Source organism: Saccoglossus kowalevskii, chromosome 20 (genome assembly GCF_978046115.1).
Source record: "Saccoglossus kowalevskii chromosome 20, keSacKowa6.1, whole genome shotgun sequence".
Taxonomy (NCBI): domain Eukaryota; kingdom Metazoa; phylum Hemichordata; class Enteropneusta; family Harrimaniidae; genus Saccoglossus; species Saccoglossus kowalevskii.
Window position 1 is genome coordinate 12788533 of NC_140660.1, and position 18645 is coordinate 12807177.

At 34.5% G+C, this 18645-nt stretch overlaps 2 protein-coding genes across 2 annotated transcripts in view; one reads left to right on the forward strand and one right to left on the reverse strand.

Moving 5' to 3' along the window:
* Positions 1 to 3775: 3775 nt before the first annotated feature.
* Positions 3776 to 18645, reverse strand: part of LOC102801117 (periodic tryptophan protein 2 homolog) — a 31658-nt gene continuing 16788 nt past the window's right edge. Inside the window, exons 7-18 of the mRNA XM_085494668.1 lie at positions 14641 to 14816; positions 13740 to 13883; positions 13179 to 13386; positions 12234 to 12382; positions 11325 to 11472; positions 10662 to 10812; positions 10370 to 10550; positions 9834 to 9981; positions 8850 to 9021; positions 8120 to 8338; positions 7009 to 7234; positions 3776 to 4963 (exon numbers count right to left, since the gene is read on the reverse strand). Of these exons, the coding sequence (XP_085350794.1) occupies positions 4783 to 4963; positions 7009 to 7234; positions 8120 to 8338; positions 8850 to 9021; positions 9834 to 9981; positions 10370 to 10550; positions 10662 to 10812; positions 11325 to 11472; positions 12234 to 12382; positions 13179 to 13386; positions 13740 to 13883; positions 14641 to 14816 (2103 nt within the window). The 3' untranslated portion in view covers positions 3776 to 4782. The remainder of the gene's footprint in view (positions 4964 to 7008; positions 7235 to 8119; positions 8339 to 8849; positions 9022 to 9833; positions 9982 to 10369; positions 10551 to 10661; positions 10813 to 11324; positions 11473 to 12233; positions 12383 to 13178; positions 13387 to 13739; positions 13884 to 14640; positions 14817 to 18645) is intronic.
* On the forward strand, positions 15443 to 17617 carry LOC100374981 (E3 ubiquitin-protein ligase TRIM71-like). The gene has a single exon (XM_085494684.1). It carries the CDS (start codon positions 15443 to 15445, stop codon positions 17615 to 17617), a length of 2175 nt encoding a protein of 724 aa, XP_085350810.1.

Below are 18645 nucleotides of genomic sequence, written 5' to 3' on the forward strand. Positions count from 1 at the left end.
CTTCTCAGTGCCAATACATTCCTTTAGATTTTATTTACATGGGAAGGGAGAGGGGAGTTAAGCATTAATGGGGAGGGGGGCTTTGTTTAACTGTAATTTTAAAAGAGAATATTTGTCGTCAATAGTCTCACATGGTTTGTTTTTTTGCAAATTGTGAATCAAACCCCTGTCTGTGACTTATTCATTTTAGTCTAAAATTAACTGAAAACTGTAAATTGTATCAAACGTTAAGGGCAAAGGGAACATGTAGCAATATTATAGGTCAGTTTTGATATGAAAACAGAATATTTCTAATAAACATTGGGGTAGTTGTTGCCATAGAAACAAATTTGTTTGTTGTTTACCCCGTGGCATTATGATATCAAAAGTTCTATTTAATTTTAATTTTTTTTCACAAAAATTAGTTTACTAGTTAACCATTGCGGGGTTGTTTTCATCGCTTTATTGTGGAATACTGTGGAATACTTTATTTTTGCTTGGAATTAATTTTCGCTATTTTTGCTGAAGGAGTGATTTAGTGAAAATAAAATCCATTTAATATACCTTTTTCCTATATTTTACTTTCAACTCGACAAAAATCAGTGAAAATTCCATACAAAACACCCAAAACATTTTTTCAGCGAAAATTATTTCCAGCTAAAATAAAGTATTTTACAGTGGTTACTGTGTGAAATATTTGATGGTCTGAGTTTGTATTAATTGCAGGAAATATGTAATATTCCCATGCTAATAATTGACCTTCTGACTTTCAGAACATACCTTCTGACTTTCAGGACATACCTTCTGACTTTCAGGACATACCTTCTGACTTTCAGAACATACCTTCTGACTTTCAGAACATACCTTCTGACTTTCAGGACATACCTTCTAACTTTCAGAACATACCTTCTGACTTTCAGGACATACCTTCTGACTTGCAGAACATACCTTCTGACTTTCAGAACATACCTTCTGACTTTCAGAACATACCTTCTGACTTTCAGAACATACCTTCTGACTTTCAGAACATGCCTTCTGACTTGCAGAATATGCCTTCTGACTTGCAGAATATGCCTTCTGACTTTCAGAACATCCCTTCTGACTTTCAGAACATGCCTTCTGACTTTCAGAACATCCCTTCTGACTTTCAGAACATACCTCCTGACGTTCAGAACATACCTTCTGACTTGCAGAACATGCCTTCTGACTTGCAGAACATGCCTTCTGACTTTCAGAACATACCTTCTGACTTTCAGGACATACCTTCTGACTTTCAGGACATACCTTCTGACTTTCAGAACATACCTCCTGACTTGCAGAACATGCCTTCTGACTTTCAGAACATGCCTTCTGACTTTCAAAACATGCCTTCTGACTTTCAGAACATGCCTTCTGACTTTCAAAACATGCCTTCTGACTTTCAGAACATGCCTTCTGACTTTCAGAACATGCCTTCTGATATTCAGAACACACCTTCTGACTTGCAGAACATACCTTCTGACTTTCAGAACATACCTTCTGACTTTCAGGACATACCTTCTGACTTTCAGAACATACCTTCTGACTTTCAGAACATACCTTCTGACTTTCAGAACATACCTCCTGACGTTCAGAACATACCTTCTGACTTGCAGAACATACCTTCTGACTTGCAGAACATACCTTCTGACTTTCAGAACATACCTTCTGACTTTCAGAACATACCTTCTGACTTTCAGAACATACCTTTTGACATTCAGAACATACCTTCTGACTTTCAGAACATGCCTTCTGACTTGCAGAACATGTCTTCTGACTTGCAGAACATACCTTCTGACTTGCAGAACATTGACCTTATTGCAATTGGTCACTAAAATCACTGAAAGACACATTGTTGTTTTTTTAAATTATGCTATTGTAACCAACTTCATTTTAACTTCAAATTTAATTATTTTCACTGAACGAATTAATCAAGTGAAAATAAAATTCAATGAATATATTTTAAATTCAATTCATCAAAAAATGGAGAGAATAAACTCATGAAAAACACCAGAAATGTCTTTCCAGCAAAAATTTTCTAAAAATCTAATCCTGTTTTATGGCTTCAGTGAGATATGCAAATAAAGGAATGGCTTCCATGAAATATGCAAATGAAGCAATGGCTTCCATGAAATATGCAAATGAAGCTATGACTATTGTGAGTTGTGTAAACACTTAGGTACGAGAGACTGGTTTGCTCGCATGCACTGATATTTAGCATATGAGACAAAAGTTAGGAGAGAAAACAGAGACTTCAATGTCTAGAAATATTTCCTGCGCAAAAATATTTTTAAAAAAAAATACATATTACTAAATATTTCTGAATTCTGACAAACCCAGAAAAAATGAATTTGTAATGACATTTCAGTAAGTTTTGTACAACTTTTACTCACTGTTCCAAATTGTATAATTTTCATTTATATTTTAAGTGAATCAACACAAAACAAATTATTTGTGATATATACCACTGTGTGTGTGTGTGTGTGTGTCTGTCTGTATGTGTGTCGTCGTCGTTGATAAATGACCTAGTCACTTTGAATATATTACCAGACATACTTAAATGGCCACGAGATCCAAAAATGTTTTGTATTATAGTGATGTGTAATGATTAACGTAAAATCTGTATTAGAAGTCGCACCCATTTTTTTTGAACAATTGAGAACCAAAAATTAACCATTTCTCATATGTGTAGATGCTCTAATAGAAGCTGCATCCTCTGTTGCATTGTACCATTTTACTAGAAGCTGCGGCATCCAATACAGATTTTACAGTACATACAGAATTTCACTCGTTTCATAAACGCATGTAGTGAACAAATGTGAATGTCATGTTTGGAAATATCTATTTTAAATACCTAGATATGCTAATGAACATTATGAAATCGTTACAAATGCACTAGATTACATTGAATATGATCACATCTGACCCAATCAGAATTCTCTATATAATCATTTGCTAATTTATTCATACTGAATGTTTCTTCACAAATACATTGCAGATTAAAGGCAGACTTGTGTTTTTTGCCAAACATGTGACCACATCTGAGCCAATCAGAATGCTGGATTAATTCATATGGTAATTTATTCATATTGAATGTTGCATCACAAATACTTTACAGATTAACAGCAGAGTTGTGGCTCTTGCCAAACATGTGACCATATCTGAGCCAATCAGAATGCTGGATTATATCATATGCTAATTGTAGTCAAATCAAACCGATTTTTCAGTCTCTTTGTGGGTAAACTGTAAATAAATGTCAAATATTTTGAAAGAAATAAACAATTTTGAAAGCAAAAATTAAGTTGTTTTTGTTTTTTAAACCAGTACTGTGGAATACTTTATTTTCGCTGGAATTAATTTTCGCTGAAAAGGTATTTTGGTCGTTTAGTATGGAATTTATTTTCACTGATTTTTGATGAGTTTAATGCGAAATATAGGAAAAAAAGTACATGTATTTGAAATTTTGGAATGAATCAACAGGGTATGTGTCAACATTTTTAAGGAAGCTATCTGTAAACATAGTACAGATTTTGGAAATAAACTAAAAAAAAATACAGTTTTGAGAGCAATGTTGGTAGAAGTGACACAAATTTTACTCAAAATTGTCTTTTCCAAGTAAGACAACAGCTACATTTTGATTTAACCATCAGAAACGGTATGGTTCAAAAAGATAATGAAATTTACTCAAAATTTTACAAAATGTGAAAATATTTCACATAATTTTATGTGAGAGGAATACACACATACAGATTACATGCAACTAAAATAACTTAATTGCTGACTTGCTAAAAATACACATTTTATACAGCAATAAATTCAACGAATGAAAACAAAAGTGATAAAGAACATACATGTCATTCACATGCACAGAAACAAAATATGCGTACAATTAAATTAAATCTCCAGTTAAAAAATCAATAGAAAATTGGCAAACAGTGATTGCTAAGTAGTTCGAACAATTTAAAAAAAATATTATTGTGAGTTATTATTATACATCTGTCACCGTGACGCCATGAGAAACAGCGTGTCGTAATTTTGCGGCATTTTATGGGGTATTTTCATCCTACCATATTAGGAGATGCGAAATCCAAATATGGAATGATTACGCTCGTAAACGTCTTCTAATAATAAAACAAACATGGCTGCCTTCGGAGTTTGACCGGACTCCACACATAGAAATTCGCTGATTCTGTTCTAAACTTTTTTGGATTTCGGCATTCCCATGATGTATCCTTGAAAGGAAAAGATGTATAATAATAAGGTTATTATGAGAATACCTCAAAGTATGCACTCAGACAGTACGCCGCGCATTGACCTCCATTGCACATCTGTTGATACTCCAGCTGTACAGTCATCGTGCATACTTTTAAGTATTCTCGTAATAACTTCATATTATTGGGTACTTGTATAAGGATCATGGTCAACGTAACCGTGTATGTTCAAAATAATATTATAAAATTTGGTCACATGATTGTTGTCTTTATAACTCTTTTGTCAATGGTCTTCACGCAACGTATGTGTGTGATTTGTGTTGATTTTTTTCCCACAATGCAATGTTCTCTTCCAGTGGCAAGCATAAATACAAGTTTGGTATTTGCGATGTTTACTAAATACCAAAATTATTTTAAAATTATTTCAATAGCAAAACAGTTATTAATACATATGTTGCTATTTTTTTTATTTACTTTTAATTGACCAAATCAGTCGTCTTTATGAATTATTAATTATATCAATGGTGAATTATACTATTATTGTAATTCATTATTTAATTTAAAGGTTTTTTTCTCAATTTTGACTACTACTGATAACAGAATCTATTTCACTTTCATCTTCTTCTACCATCTCCACTGCGACATCGTCGTCATCTGTATCGTCCTTGTCGTCTACTTCGTCAACTTTTCTCTTTGCGGATTGTAATTTCCCAATGGATGAAATATACTGCATTGTGTACTTATTACTGTCACATCTAGAAAACAAATAACACAAAAATGTATAATGATGCCACTTCCTTTTTGTTGTAAATATACTGCATTGTGGGTAACCCTGAAACTATACTGCCCTGTATAGAAAATATACTTTAGACGAAAATTGTCATTGACATGAGCGAGTCACGCGACTTATTTTTGTCTTTTAAATAGTGTTCTATTCTTTCTCTCTATTGTACTCATGGTTCCAATTACCATGGTTACAAAGGAAAGGGGAAAGCACTAATACAGCACCTAAATTCCATTGAACATTGAACAGACCAACTTCTCTCTGTTTGGTTTCCATGGCAATTTATAATATTTGCCAAATTTTTACTTTATATCATGTTTTTATATTAATCTTTTGTGATGTAAAAGATATTGTAACTGAAATATTGCAATCGCACAGATTTGAGTATAAAATGACACGTGTGACAGAGAGTGATTCAGGATCTTTCAAACACGCCACAAATTGCAGTACCGTTAAAGTCCTATTATAAACCGCGGTTTATATTACAATGTATCAATTTAAAAATTGGGATCAAAAGCTCAAGTTCGGGGTGCGGTTTCTATTACGTACATACTGCAATCACTAAATGGGCGTGGTCATTTTTTGTCCACAACACATGCACAAAACAAACAATACACCGTACAATCTCTTGAATAGGCGTCGGGGAAGAGTGAAAGGCCTTATTTTGGTTCTAAAATAGGCGTTACGAAATGTTGAAAAATTACAGTCAATCAAAAAAAAAATCTACATGATACAAAAAATACTCAGTATTTTTAATGTAATATGCATTTATTTTTTTAATTTTCTTGGTAACGAAAAGAATATTCTAACAGAAGTTTCAAATAAAAACACGAATGCACTGCTTAGTAGCAAATGATCACATAACGGTAGCTCGATCCGGCCATGGAGGTAGAAATTTTCTACCTCCATGATCCGGCCATGCTGCTGGTCACAAGTGAATAACTTACTTGTTTTCGAAGTGTTGATATTGGTGATTATTATTTAGTAGTGATTACAATAACGCACGAAAAATAAATTCGTTGAATTGTTATAAAATGCAAGTAAAATTCAACTTAGTTTCCCCGTAAGCGAATGATTTCAGTCACATGTAAACAGCCGATACGATATCCGCCATGCTTTTGAATGCTCACGTGACGTATTATTGACCGGATAGGTCAAGTCGCTAATTAACCAATCAAAATGCTGGATGGTGCTCACGTGTCTAAATTACATAGCTCATTTAAATATGTTAATGACAGTTCAGCGACCTCATGGTGAACGCAACACGGAAGAGATTTACCGATAATGTAGTGCGATCTTTTGCCTTTGATTTCCATGATTTTTTTTTTTAAATCAAGAAATTATTTGTTTTCGAAAGATAAATTATTCTTCAATGCTCAGTTTAACACTTTTACGGTGATAAAAGCTCATTGTCTAAAACTTACGAAACACAGACGTATTCAGAAAGAGTATTGACAGAGGTCGCCGCCAGAACAAAAGCAGTTTCATTGCCTGTCTGACATCTTATCACCGCTGAACAATAAATAAGTGTGAATATTTTTAGGCATGTTGTCGAAACAAATGAATAGGATTAGGAACAATGCCGTTTTGGAACAGCTGGTTGAAACAATGAAGTCAGTCACGGTCTTGTTGAATTGGGGGTGCGGTTAGTAATAGATACTTTTCAAGTTTTCAATTTTTGTTAAGAACTCTTTAACCCCGAAGCCGGAATTGGGGGTGCGGTTACTATTACGTATGCGGTTTATATTAGGACTTTAACGGTAATCAGTTGAAACTTGCTCAATACTTTATTTTCGCTTGGAATTAATTTTCGCTATTTTCGCTGTAGGGATTATTCAGTGAAAAAAAATCTAGCGAATATTACTTTTTTCCTATTTTTCACATTCAACTCATCAAAAATCAGTGAAATTAAATTCCATACAAAACACCCAAAAAGCCTTTTCAGTGAAAATTAATTCCAGCTAAAATAAAGTATTTTACAGTAACCAAATTGACAGATATATGTAATCAACTTACAATTTTGCTAAATCATCGTATTTAGTTGAAACGCTTTTCTGTACACTCGTGATTATACTCATGACCGATCCAGCACGTGCTTTCAGCTGCGATCCGTGCAGCGTTAATAATTTGACGCACCAGTCAAGATAGTACTCTAAATGACGTGAACACTCCAGCTGAGTTGCAACAAAAGTCAGCATTTTGTCGACGTAGACCTCGGGTAGATTTTGACAAATCAGCTCAACTGCCAAACAAAAAAGTAAAATTATTTAATTCTACAACTAGAAACAGAAATAGTCAAATTTCCGTTCACTGTACGATCTTTTGTATTGTTTGAAAAGCATGGACCAAATATGTGCAGCAAAAATCCAATGATTTGATTTTGAGCTTGAATTTCTTTTTTTAGAACAAAGTCGAAATGAAGATCGTTCAGAGAGGAATATTGCTTAGAGATACCCTTAGTTCATCAAAACTGACCATCAACAAATATGTATAGGACATTATTAAGTTGAATCCCATGCAATGTTTTGATGCCTCTGTGATGCTATGTTCGTTTGTTATGTTCAATTCCATGCATAACAAGAGATCTTTGCAGTGAATAACCTCTAGTCTAAATCAAGAGACATTTTCCCAATTGATATCTACTACTGTAAAATCTGTATTAGAAACCGCGGCTTCTATTAAAATGGTACAATCCAATAGAGGGGGTGCGGCTTCTATTAGAGCATCTACACATATGAGAAATGATGATTTTTTGGTTCCCAATTGTTTAAAAAGAATGGGTGCGACTTCTATTAGGGATGCGGCTTCTAATACAGATTTTACGGTAGTATTTTACATTACTTTATTAATGCCAAAATCTTCAATGAATTTTTTATATCTAAACAAATGCGAATAATTATTTTTCAAATATCTCCCAATCAGAAGAATTTCCTGCAGTAAAATTAACATAATTGAAATTTTTTTAAAACTTTTTCTGCACCATTCTTTCAAAATTTTGATTCTTTTCTGATGTCCCCAATAACAGGATTAAGCTGCTTTATTTTTATCAATTACCTGGTTGCTAAGTAACATATTCTTAACATACCAGGATGTGCGACCTTAAGGTCATAAGGTCATGAACTCTCACCTTCACTGGGTGGGATGCTTTCAACCACTTCCTCAATCAGATTTTTCTCATTCAGTTTAAAACTCAGCATCAGAGCATTGGAGTGGTCCTTTGTGAATAAATTACTACGGATGGTGTCAGGGGTCACATCAACTGTGAGGTCATATGGGTCAAAGGTCATGGAATGGTCAAGAGAGTACACAAGAAGGCCTTCAGTTGTCGTTGCTGACCAGGAACGACCTACAGAAGAAAAATGTGTGTTTGCAAATTATTTACTCAACTATGCAATCCCTAAATATATACTGTTCATAAAATGGAACAACTACAATCATTTTTTTATTTTCAAATAAGTTATTTATTTATTTTTTTTGTAATTGCATTTTTTATGCCTATACAATCAAGACTATATCTAAATGTACACAGTAGTTAAAATTTGAATTTAGCTTTTTTTTGAAAACATTTTCATATTTTGGGAATTTATTATAATTTTATTACCATATTAATTTTATTTTGAATAAATGGCTGACAAGTCTCCATTGAGAGTACCAGAGTTGATTTTTTTCCCCTCAAATAGTACTCCATTCTTCCCATCGTCACAGTGCACTGTTCCCCTGACCTATGTAACCATGGTATTTGGAGCAGTGCACACAATGGCGGGGGAGAATGCAGCACTATTTGAGGGGCAAAAACAAATTCATGAGTAGTTCATTCTCAACAAGATCCTGGCGGCCATTTTGTCTGAGACACCCACCTGTTGGTGAAAATCTGACGCATGTTACGTTGATTTCCGGTTTGAATGACCTGGAGCTCAGATCTCCTTTTTTGACACCTGGCAACGTCAAAACAGTTTGTTCATCATCATCGACATCATCAATCAGAGCGACACTGCCAAATTCTGTCATTTTACGCCGATCTAGAAATTCCTATCGAGAAATAAAACAAAAAAAATAAAATCATAGAAAAAATTTGAAATCAGATTTACTGATCATGAATCCGATACAACTACACTAACAGTGATGAATCAGTATATAACTCTAGCTACATACAGGGCTGAAAATGAGAATTTTAATTTTCAACTGAAAGTAAAGTAGCCAGGGTCCGAGAACCGTAGTTGATCAAATCGTTACAATACAGACACTGCGCCTTTCCTGGGACCTCAGACTTGCCGATGAAGTCAATCAATTTTTCAGTAACCACTTCATCTTTCTTCCCGATTTGCAAGGTCAAAGTCACTTCCTTGTCAAGTTCTGTCCAACAACATTTGTGCCTAATGTCTTTATTGATCTCTCGCACAGCTGACTCATTGTGTTTGGTAACCAATTTCACCATTATTGCTGCATGAAACTTGTAAACAACGACCCAACACAGCTCACAATTGAAACAATAAAATGGCGCCATTGGTGAAAAGGAAAAGGAAAGATTTAGACGTTTTAAAAAATCGATCCCTGCAGCTTAGAAATCCTCGAATTTCTCATCAATGTACATACAACCATTTGAACATTAAAGACAATTTTTCACAAAAAAAAAACCTCCAAATATAATCTTTTACATAATTTTTAAAAATTGTGATCAAAATTATGTCCATAAAAATAACAACTAAATTATAAGTAAATAAATTTACTTGTTGCACTAAAATTTTGGCGGGAAACAGAATAATCTCCAAAAGGTTAACAAATTATTCTTGTATCTTTGCATAAAAAAAGATTGTTTTTCACCAAATACAAACTGTACTCACCTCCATGGCATCAAGAGATAAATTATGTGAAATTTCAAATTTTTTCAACAAAATTTGTTCTTTTATGTTGTAAATACAGATGTGTTTAGATTTGCCGGAAGCTAGAATACATTGTCCATCTGCAGAATAACACATTGTTGTGAAAGCCCTGGAAGAGAAAATATCATTGGGTATTCAAGGTGTGTTACAAGTTTGTCTGATATTTTAAAATCGTATATTCCACTATTGACAATGCTCTGAAATTTTAACACTATCTAGCGAAGACTGTGTGGGTTAGGAAAAAGCAAAAAAAATTCACTTTGAGTGCCAACAAACCTGCATCTATACCTTAATGGATAACAAAACAGGAATGAGTCCGCCATCTTGAATCAGAATCAGAATCAGAACATGAGTGGTCAAGGTATCTCAGAGATATTACTCTGGAACATTGTTCATTCAAAGAAATGGCCGCCAGTTAGCCATTTTAAATCCAAACTTAGCCATTCAAAATCAATTTTATACAATTCAATGTTGCGAGAATAAGGAGAAATTCTTACTTCGACTTTGATGCAGTCTTAGCAGTAATTAAATCAGTGTCTCTACGTCCAGAACCCAAGTCGTGCCGTCCTTCGATGCTACCGGTCTGTGTACCTGTTCCTACATCAAAAAATGTTATCTGGCAGTTCAGTGTTGCTACGGCAACCTCTCTACCATCTGGACGGTATGCAACACACAGTGCTAGAGTAGAAAATATTTAAATTTGGTTTGGAAACAAGATTGTGTTTGAAATTGATAAATTTGATCCTAAAGTTAGTATCATATATAGATGTTTGTAATGACTTTACTCACCAACTGAATTGAGCAGGAAAGATTCTCTGACTCCTTTATGTTCAAAAACATCCCATAATTTCATACTTTTATCCCATGATGCACTAGCCAATATGGCTTCTGTAGGACTGAATCTGACTGACACAACAGGTCCTTGATGTCCAGCCAATACCTGCAATAAGTAAATAACATTTTTTTTACCAAAAATGACAAAAATATATTTAGATATTTTCACGAACTGAACAATCAGACAGAGATCCACCCAAAGTACCTACTCTGGAACTCAATGGAGAGACCAAATCCACTGGCCGAGATTCAGTCACTAACGAATACAACTTTGCCTGTGTTCGAACGGTCTTGGTTCATTAAATTTCCATAATGCAATTATGTTAGGAAGAAAGTCACGCAGTCCCGAACATGGAATATGGTTTTTGTTGTAAATTTTGTTGTTTTGTTGTCAGCACTGGCATTTGTAATTTGCACATAAAAATAAGAGACAACAGTGACATTCATTGTCCAGAACTGTCACCTGACACCAATAAAAAATTAATCTTTTTTGAATCCGTGTATCCAGGAATTTTATCGCAGTGTTTTTCAAAGGTGCCTCTCCATATCTGATTTGAATATTGCAGCTAATTTGAAAGCACACATGACATGTGAGAGTAACAGTGTGTTAATTCTTACCTCCAGTAATCTACCAGTTTGCATTGACCATACAAATATTTCAAACGTGTCCATAGATCCGGCGCAGACGAACTCACTGCTACTATCTAACGCTAAACACTGAAACTGTGCTGGACGAGGTGACGTGAATGTACGAAAGTTACGATACCTAAAAAAGATGAATTTGTTCATTTCCATAGCTTGTACTTTTTAATCTAAAATACACACATGTACTTAAAGTTTTGTTAATGTTTCATGATAAGTACTATAAACCTCTTGCGAGATTTAGCGTTATGTGTGAAATTGAACAAAAACATCATGAGTGATTCAACAAACGAAAAAAAATTGTTGTGGGTATTTCCACGCGTACTAATATGCTAATATGTATACGTATTTAATGATGGTCAATTTTGATGAAGAAAATAAATCTCAATGACATTCCTCTCAGAAAAATAGGAATTTTGAAATTGAACAATTAGATTTTTGTGGGAGACATTCAAACCACATTTTTTTGGATTACACAAGATCTCTTATCAAACAGGAAATCATCTATTTGCAAAAGATAAATTTCCACAAATTTGAAGTCAGTAAATGACATCAAAATCATGAATATTCTTAGCAGCAACAATTCTTGTATGAATTTATGTAAATTCCAGAGGTGTTTCTATGGTTACAATAAGTCTAATTTTGATGATCCAGTATATAGTAAATGTGATTTTTGGTTTACATGTGATTCTATTGGAGATGCACTAATTAATTTAATACAGCAAATATGTTATTCTGTATTAATCAAAATTTAATGAAATACCTAAATTAGTAAAATGAAGGTCTGTTTGATTTTTATAATGAGTTAAAATTGAAATTATCACTAGTATCTCAAGTGAAAGTTACTATGGCTACAGAGTAACATAATAATATAATGTCAATTACCTGTGTAGGTCAAATGCTCTGACAGTCCCGTCTAACGAGGCCGATACGATCACATGACCATTAGAATTAAACTGTATTCCAGTTATGCCAGCAGTGTGTTCAGAAAATGTCACAAAACAGAATCCATTGTTGGTGTTCCATACCTTGACCTGAAAACAAAATGCACACACGGTCACACAGAGGTCAATCCATAAGTCCCCGTTTTCGGATAGGGACTAAATATTGTTAACCGCGTTTCGCAGTATAGCGGGTAACTATTGTCTGTTCGAGATGGCAAGCAGACGGGTATGGTATGTGGGGTCATGTGACAAGGGGTATTTAAGTGGAGGACAGAAGGTTGAATGTCAATCTAAGCCAGTCTCGCTACAGTGCAGTTTTCAACTTGTTGTTTTGTAAGTTTGTTGTATAATACAGGGCGACACCCACCACCTTCCCCTGGACACCATCGACAGTGCGACGGGTACAGGTTTCCAGGTATTTTTTCCTCAAAGGGTTTGTTATTCCTGGTTTTTCCTGGGCGGTTGGCGTGCCAGTAACGGGGGTTACTATTTTGTCGATGTTTTTTGTCAGTTATTTTAAATGTTTCTTTAACCGAGTAATGTTGATTTCGAGCATCAATAGTCGATCTTTTTTGCAGTTCATGTAAGTTATTTTTTCTCTCATTTAATTTATTTCAATTTGAACACTACATGCAATGTAATGGCAGCCGTTTTTAGTCGGCTTTATTAGTATGTTTTGTTAAATAAATGGTTCGCCGGACCGACTGCAAATACGTGGCCGAACCTAGCATGAACCTTACCTTATGTAAGTGTGTGTTGTACATTGTCGGATGTGACGAGTCTAGTAAAGACTAGCGATTACATGTCTGTGTGTTTTGTTTACCTCCACTTTGTTGGAGTTTTACACAATATGCCATAGAGGGCATACTTTACATCAAAATCTTACCTTACTATCATCACCACCAGTCACAATATATTGACCATCTGGAGAATAATCCAAACATGTCATATTATTGAAGTGACCTTGTTGCTTTAATACATAAGACTCACTCTGCCATTCCCAGACCAGCAGCTGACCAAGTCCGGAGCATCCTAGTGCTATCCAATCACCAGTAAGGTTAAAGGTTACAGCTGCAATACTTTGGTCGGAAATGCTGTTCATGAGTACAAAAAAAAAATGGAGGGCAATATTCAGTGATGTTGATCTGAAGACAAATATGTTGCTAGGAAGCAAGTGTGATGATTGGTTGATGTATGGTCACATGACACATGGTGAAATACTCTTGATATGATGTTAACATATTCACCTGAACTTGAGCAAAATTCGTAAATAACAAAAAAGCTGAACTTGTACCTCTCAAGTAGCAATTGTTTTTTTTTCAAAAACACAAATTCAGGAAATATCTTACATATTTGTATTAACTTGAAAATCACACAAATGCTTAAACGGATTCACCGGAGTAGCCATGTTTTTTTTCCGAATACCAAAATTCAGGAAATATCTTACCTCAATGAGTGTATATTGTTGAATTCTGGCAACTCATGTAAATAAAAAGCACCAGACTGAAATCCAGTGACCAAGATATGACTGGATTTGTGAAAGTCAACCGCCGTTAAATTATTGAAATCTCCCTCTTGGTTGAAATAATGTCTAAAATAAATGAATACAGAAATATTACTGTTTTGATTAGATTTCAGTCATAATTTGTTTACTGAATCATTAAAATATGACTTATTTTGACTATATGTACACCATTTAGGTAAGCACTACTAATAGAGCAAATACAGTATTGTTTACTGAATAATTAAAATATGACTTGTTTTGACTATATGTACACCATTATGTAAGCACTACTAATAGAGCAAATACAGTATTGTTTACTGAATCATTAAAATATGACTTGTTTTGACTATATGTACACCATTTAGGTAAGCACTACTAATAGAGCAAATACAGTATATTTGTTTACTGAATAATTATAATATGACTTGTTTTGACTATATGTACACCATTTAGGTAAGCACTACTAATAGAGCAAATACAGTATTGTTTACTGAATCATTAAAATATGACTTATTTTGACTATATGTACACCATTTAGGTAAGCACTACTAATAGAGCAAATACAGTATTGTTTACTGAATCATTAAAATATGACTTATTTTGACTATATGTACACTATTTATGTAAGTACGTGTACTGCAGATAAGGCAAATACAGTTTTCTATACTGAATTATTAAAATATGACTAGAGATCATCTCTAATGAAGTTTCCAAATTCACTTTTATCATGCTGCGGCCATTGCTAAATATTGATGAACCCGTCCATTTTAAAATTTTTGTTTCAATTTTGTCAAATAATTGGTCTTTTTCAGGAAGTTACAGTGAAATTTAGAAATTAACTTACTTTGCGATTCTTTTATATCTAACCATCTCTTTCTTATTTTCATCTTCTTTATCATTGCTTGCATCCTCCTCCTGAGTTTGTTTGGTTTGTTGTTTCTCTTCTCTAACCTCCAAATCATCTAAATCCACGCTGCATTCCCAGATATTCAGTGACCCGTCTCTGCTCACAGAATACACCTTTTACTGCAGTCAAGGTGATTACACTATGTAATGTTTCTCAGATTTTTTTGATTTTTTTCAAGACCAATGGTTTGTTAATACAGTTTTCAACTCGGATATAGCGCCCTCAGGCCATTACAACGGAATGTTGTGTTTTTTGATACAAGACATATAGTTCCAGCCAGCCAATTATTTGTTAATTTATAATTTATTTCAGAAACAAACTCCAACAAATATTATAAAGCAACCATTGGTCTGTCAGTATCTGAATACCCAATCATATTTCATTCAGATTTAAAATTAATTAGCACTACACTGAAATGAGATTCATAAATATGAAAATATTTGTTTTTTATTTTTTCAAATTTTAGCAAATTTTCAGAACATTTGTGTGTCAAAAGTTATGTCAGCTGTATCAACAGGTGGGTGGAACGAGATAACAGATCAAAAGACTATGAAGATACAATGTACCTTTGGCATGAATTCAAAAATTTAGTATAGAGACCCCTTAGGCCGACAATGATTTAAAACACATTAAACCCAACTTGTCATTCACCCATTATAAATAGCAAAAATGAGGGAAATACATATTGCAAATTTGATCTATGCTAGGGAGTACAAGCAATACAACTGATGATACGACAATGGCTGCATCCAACAAGTCTCTCCTAGACGAAGTTACTGAGGATTTTCTCAGCTGTTCCATCTGTTTGGAGATCTACAAGAATCCTAAAGTTCTACCATGTCTTCATACATTCTGTCAGCAATGTTTGGTAACTTTTAAGGATAAATCTGGGGGTGTTTTAAAGTGTGCAACATGTAGAATTCAATGTGACACACCCATCGAGGAACTGCGGTCTAATTTTGTTTTAACAAACCTACGTGACTCATTCCAGAGACAGAGGCAGCTGAGTACTGACCATCCACCAGTGTGTGAAACATGTCAAGAGAAGACAGCAACTCACAGGTGTGTAGATTGTCCTCAGTTTTGCTGTGATGTGTGTGTTACTATCCATGAACGCATTCCAGCACTCCGCTGTCATGAAGTGCTTACAATTGACAAGTACAGGGAGATACGATTTAGGGGTCATCTAAAGGTACAGTCCAATGCTTTCTGCAGTGTCCATAAAGACAGCCACTTAGAATTCTACTGTGACACATGCCAGGTACCTGTCTGTTACAAGTGTACTATAGTTGAACACAGAGTTCCTGAACACATCCATAGCAACTTACAGGAGGTAGCAGATGAGTATAAAACACAACTGAAGGAAATGTTAGGACAGTTAAAAGTGAAAGAGAAGCAAGTGGAGGAAGAAAAAGCAACAGCTGAATCTACAGGAGAAGAAATCAAAAACCAGTATGATGTAGAAAAAGAGAAAGTTAAGAGAAGGGCAAAGGAAGTGATAGAGAGAGCAAAGAGAGAAGAGAAGATGCTGATAGATGCCTTGGATGAAAGTGCTAGGATCGAACTGAAAGATGCAGCAATGAACATTGATGAGAGAGAATTTCACCATGGCAACATAGTCAGCACACATCATTATCTACAAACACTGGTCCATCATGGGAATGCTGTACACCTACTATCGACCAAGCCAGAAACAACAAAGCGCATAAAAGAGATGGTTGCTATGGGATCAATACCTGATATCAGTCATGATATCACTGAATTCGAGGCCAGAAGTGACCCTGCTACTTTGGTCGGGGTGATTCAATCTGATGCATGTCCATCCAAATGTACAGTTGAAAACATTCCAAAACAACTCATGAAAGGTGAATCTGTCAAACTGCTCATCACAACAAGAGATTCCAGAGGAAAACAAATCATTCGCCGTCAGAATATCCAAGTGAAAACAAAGACCGCTGATGCATCATGGGAGAACATTGATGTTAAAGATAATAACAATGGAACTTATCATGTCATAATAGCAGGAAAGATGGAAGGAAAACAGCAAGTTGCCATGACGATTGGTAACCAACATATACCAGGATCACCATTCCATATTCCTGTTATCAGAGGATTGGTACAGACAGTGGGAAATGCAGGAAGTGAAGTGCAGCTCTGCTATCCTGAGGGAATAACCATAAATAAACATGGTGACTTTGTCACAGCTGATACCGGTAACAACAGAGTGACCATCCATGACAAAGACAGAATTTACAAACAATCATTTACATTCACTGGTCAGTTTGCAAAGCCATTCAGACCATGGGATGTAGCAATATCAGACGATAATGAATACTTTATGACAGATACAAGTAACAAACAAGTAGTTGTGAGTGATGAATACAGAAAGTTGATTAGAAAATTTGGAAGCTCTGAAATTGACAATCCATGTGGAATTGCAATTAATCCTGTTACTAAGAATGTGTACGTGAGTGAGTTTAGTAAGCATTGTATTAGAAAGTATACCCTGGGTGGTGTGTATATTAAGTCATTTGGGAAAAGTGGAAATAAGCAGGGAGAGTTCAATATACCGTACTTTTCAGCTATTAACAGTAAAGGGATGGTGTATGTGCCAGATTTTTTCAACAACCGTATTCAGGTATTCAATTCTGATGACCAGTTTATGTTTGAATTCTCTTCCACTGGTGTCAGTAGAATGAGTTATCCCAAGGGGGTGGCTGTAGATAAGAATGATTATGTATATGTAAGCAGTGAACATAAAGTCACTAAGCATGACAGCAATGGTCAGTTTATTTGCAGGATTGATAGTGACAAGGATGGACTGAGTCGGCCCCGTGGTGTAGCAGTGTGTAATGATGGTAGAATAGCTGTAGTGGATTACAACAATAAATGCATCAAAGTATTTGTAGAGTGAAGCTAATTTTTAAAGTAAGGGCAAATTGGAATCTATTGCCACCAGTACATGTATAATTTTTAAAGTAAGGGCAAATTGGAATCTATTTCCACCAGTACATGTATAATTTTTAAAGTAAGGGCAAATTGGAATCTATTTCCACCAGTACATGTATAATTTTTAAAGTAAGGGCAAATTGGAATCTCTTTCCACCAGTACATGTATAATTTTTAAAGTAAGGGCAAATTGGAATCTATTGCCACCAGTACATGTATAATTTTTAAAGTAAAGGCAAATTGGAATCTATTTCCACCAGTACATGTATAATTTTTAAAGTAAAGGCAAATTGGAATCTATTTCCACCAGTACATGTATAATTTTTAAAGTAAGGGCAAATTGGAATCTATTGCCACCAGTACATGTATAATTTTTAAAGTAAAGGCAAATTGGAATCTATTTCCACCAGTACATGTATAATTTTTAAAGTAAGGGCAAATTGGAATCTATTGCCACCAGTACATGTATAATTTTTAAAGTGAGGGCAAATTGGAATCTATTTCCACCAGTACATGTATAATTTTTAAAGTAAGGGCAAATTGGAATCTATTGCCACCAGTACATGTATAATTTTTAAAGTAAGGGCAAATTGGAATCTATTGCCACCAGTACATGTATAATTTTTAAAGTAAGGGCAAATTGGAATCTATTTCCACCAGTACATGTATAATTTTTAAAGTAAGGTCAAATTGGAATCTATTGCCACCAGTACATGTATAATTTTTAAAGTAAGGCCAAATTGGAATCTATTGCCACCAGTACATGTATAATTTTTAAAGTAAGGGCAAATTGGAATCTATTTCCACCAGTACATGTATAATTTTCAAGGTAAAAATGATCCAGTAAATTACTTTGAGGTATTGAATAACAACTGACAAATGTTGGTAGCGCCACCACAGTTAGAATAGAGTAATCTCAGCCAAACAGATTGATCTATTTATCCAGTGTGGAAAATATAGACTATTGATTACCAAATATGGGGGGGGGGGGTT

Bases quoted from the DNA above. Each gene is read 5' to 3' on its own strand.
- LOC100374981 (XM_085494684.1), top strand. From the start codon at position 15,443: ATGGCTGCATCCAACAAGTCTCTCCTAGACGAAGTTACTGAGGATTTT.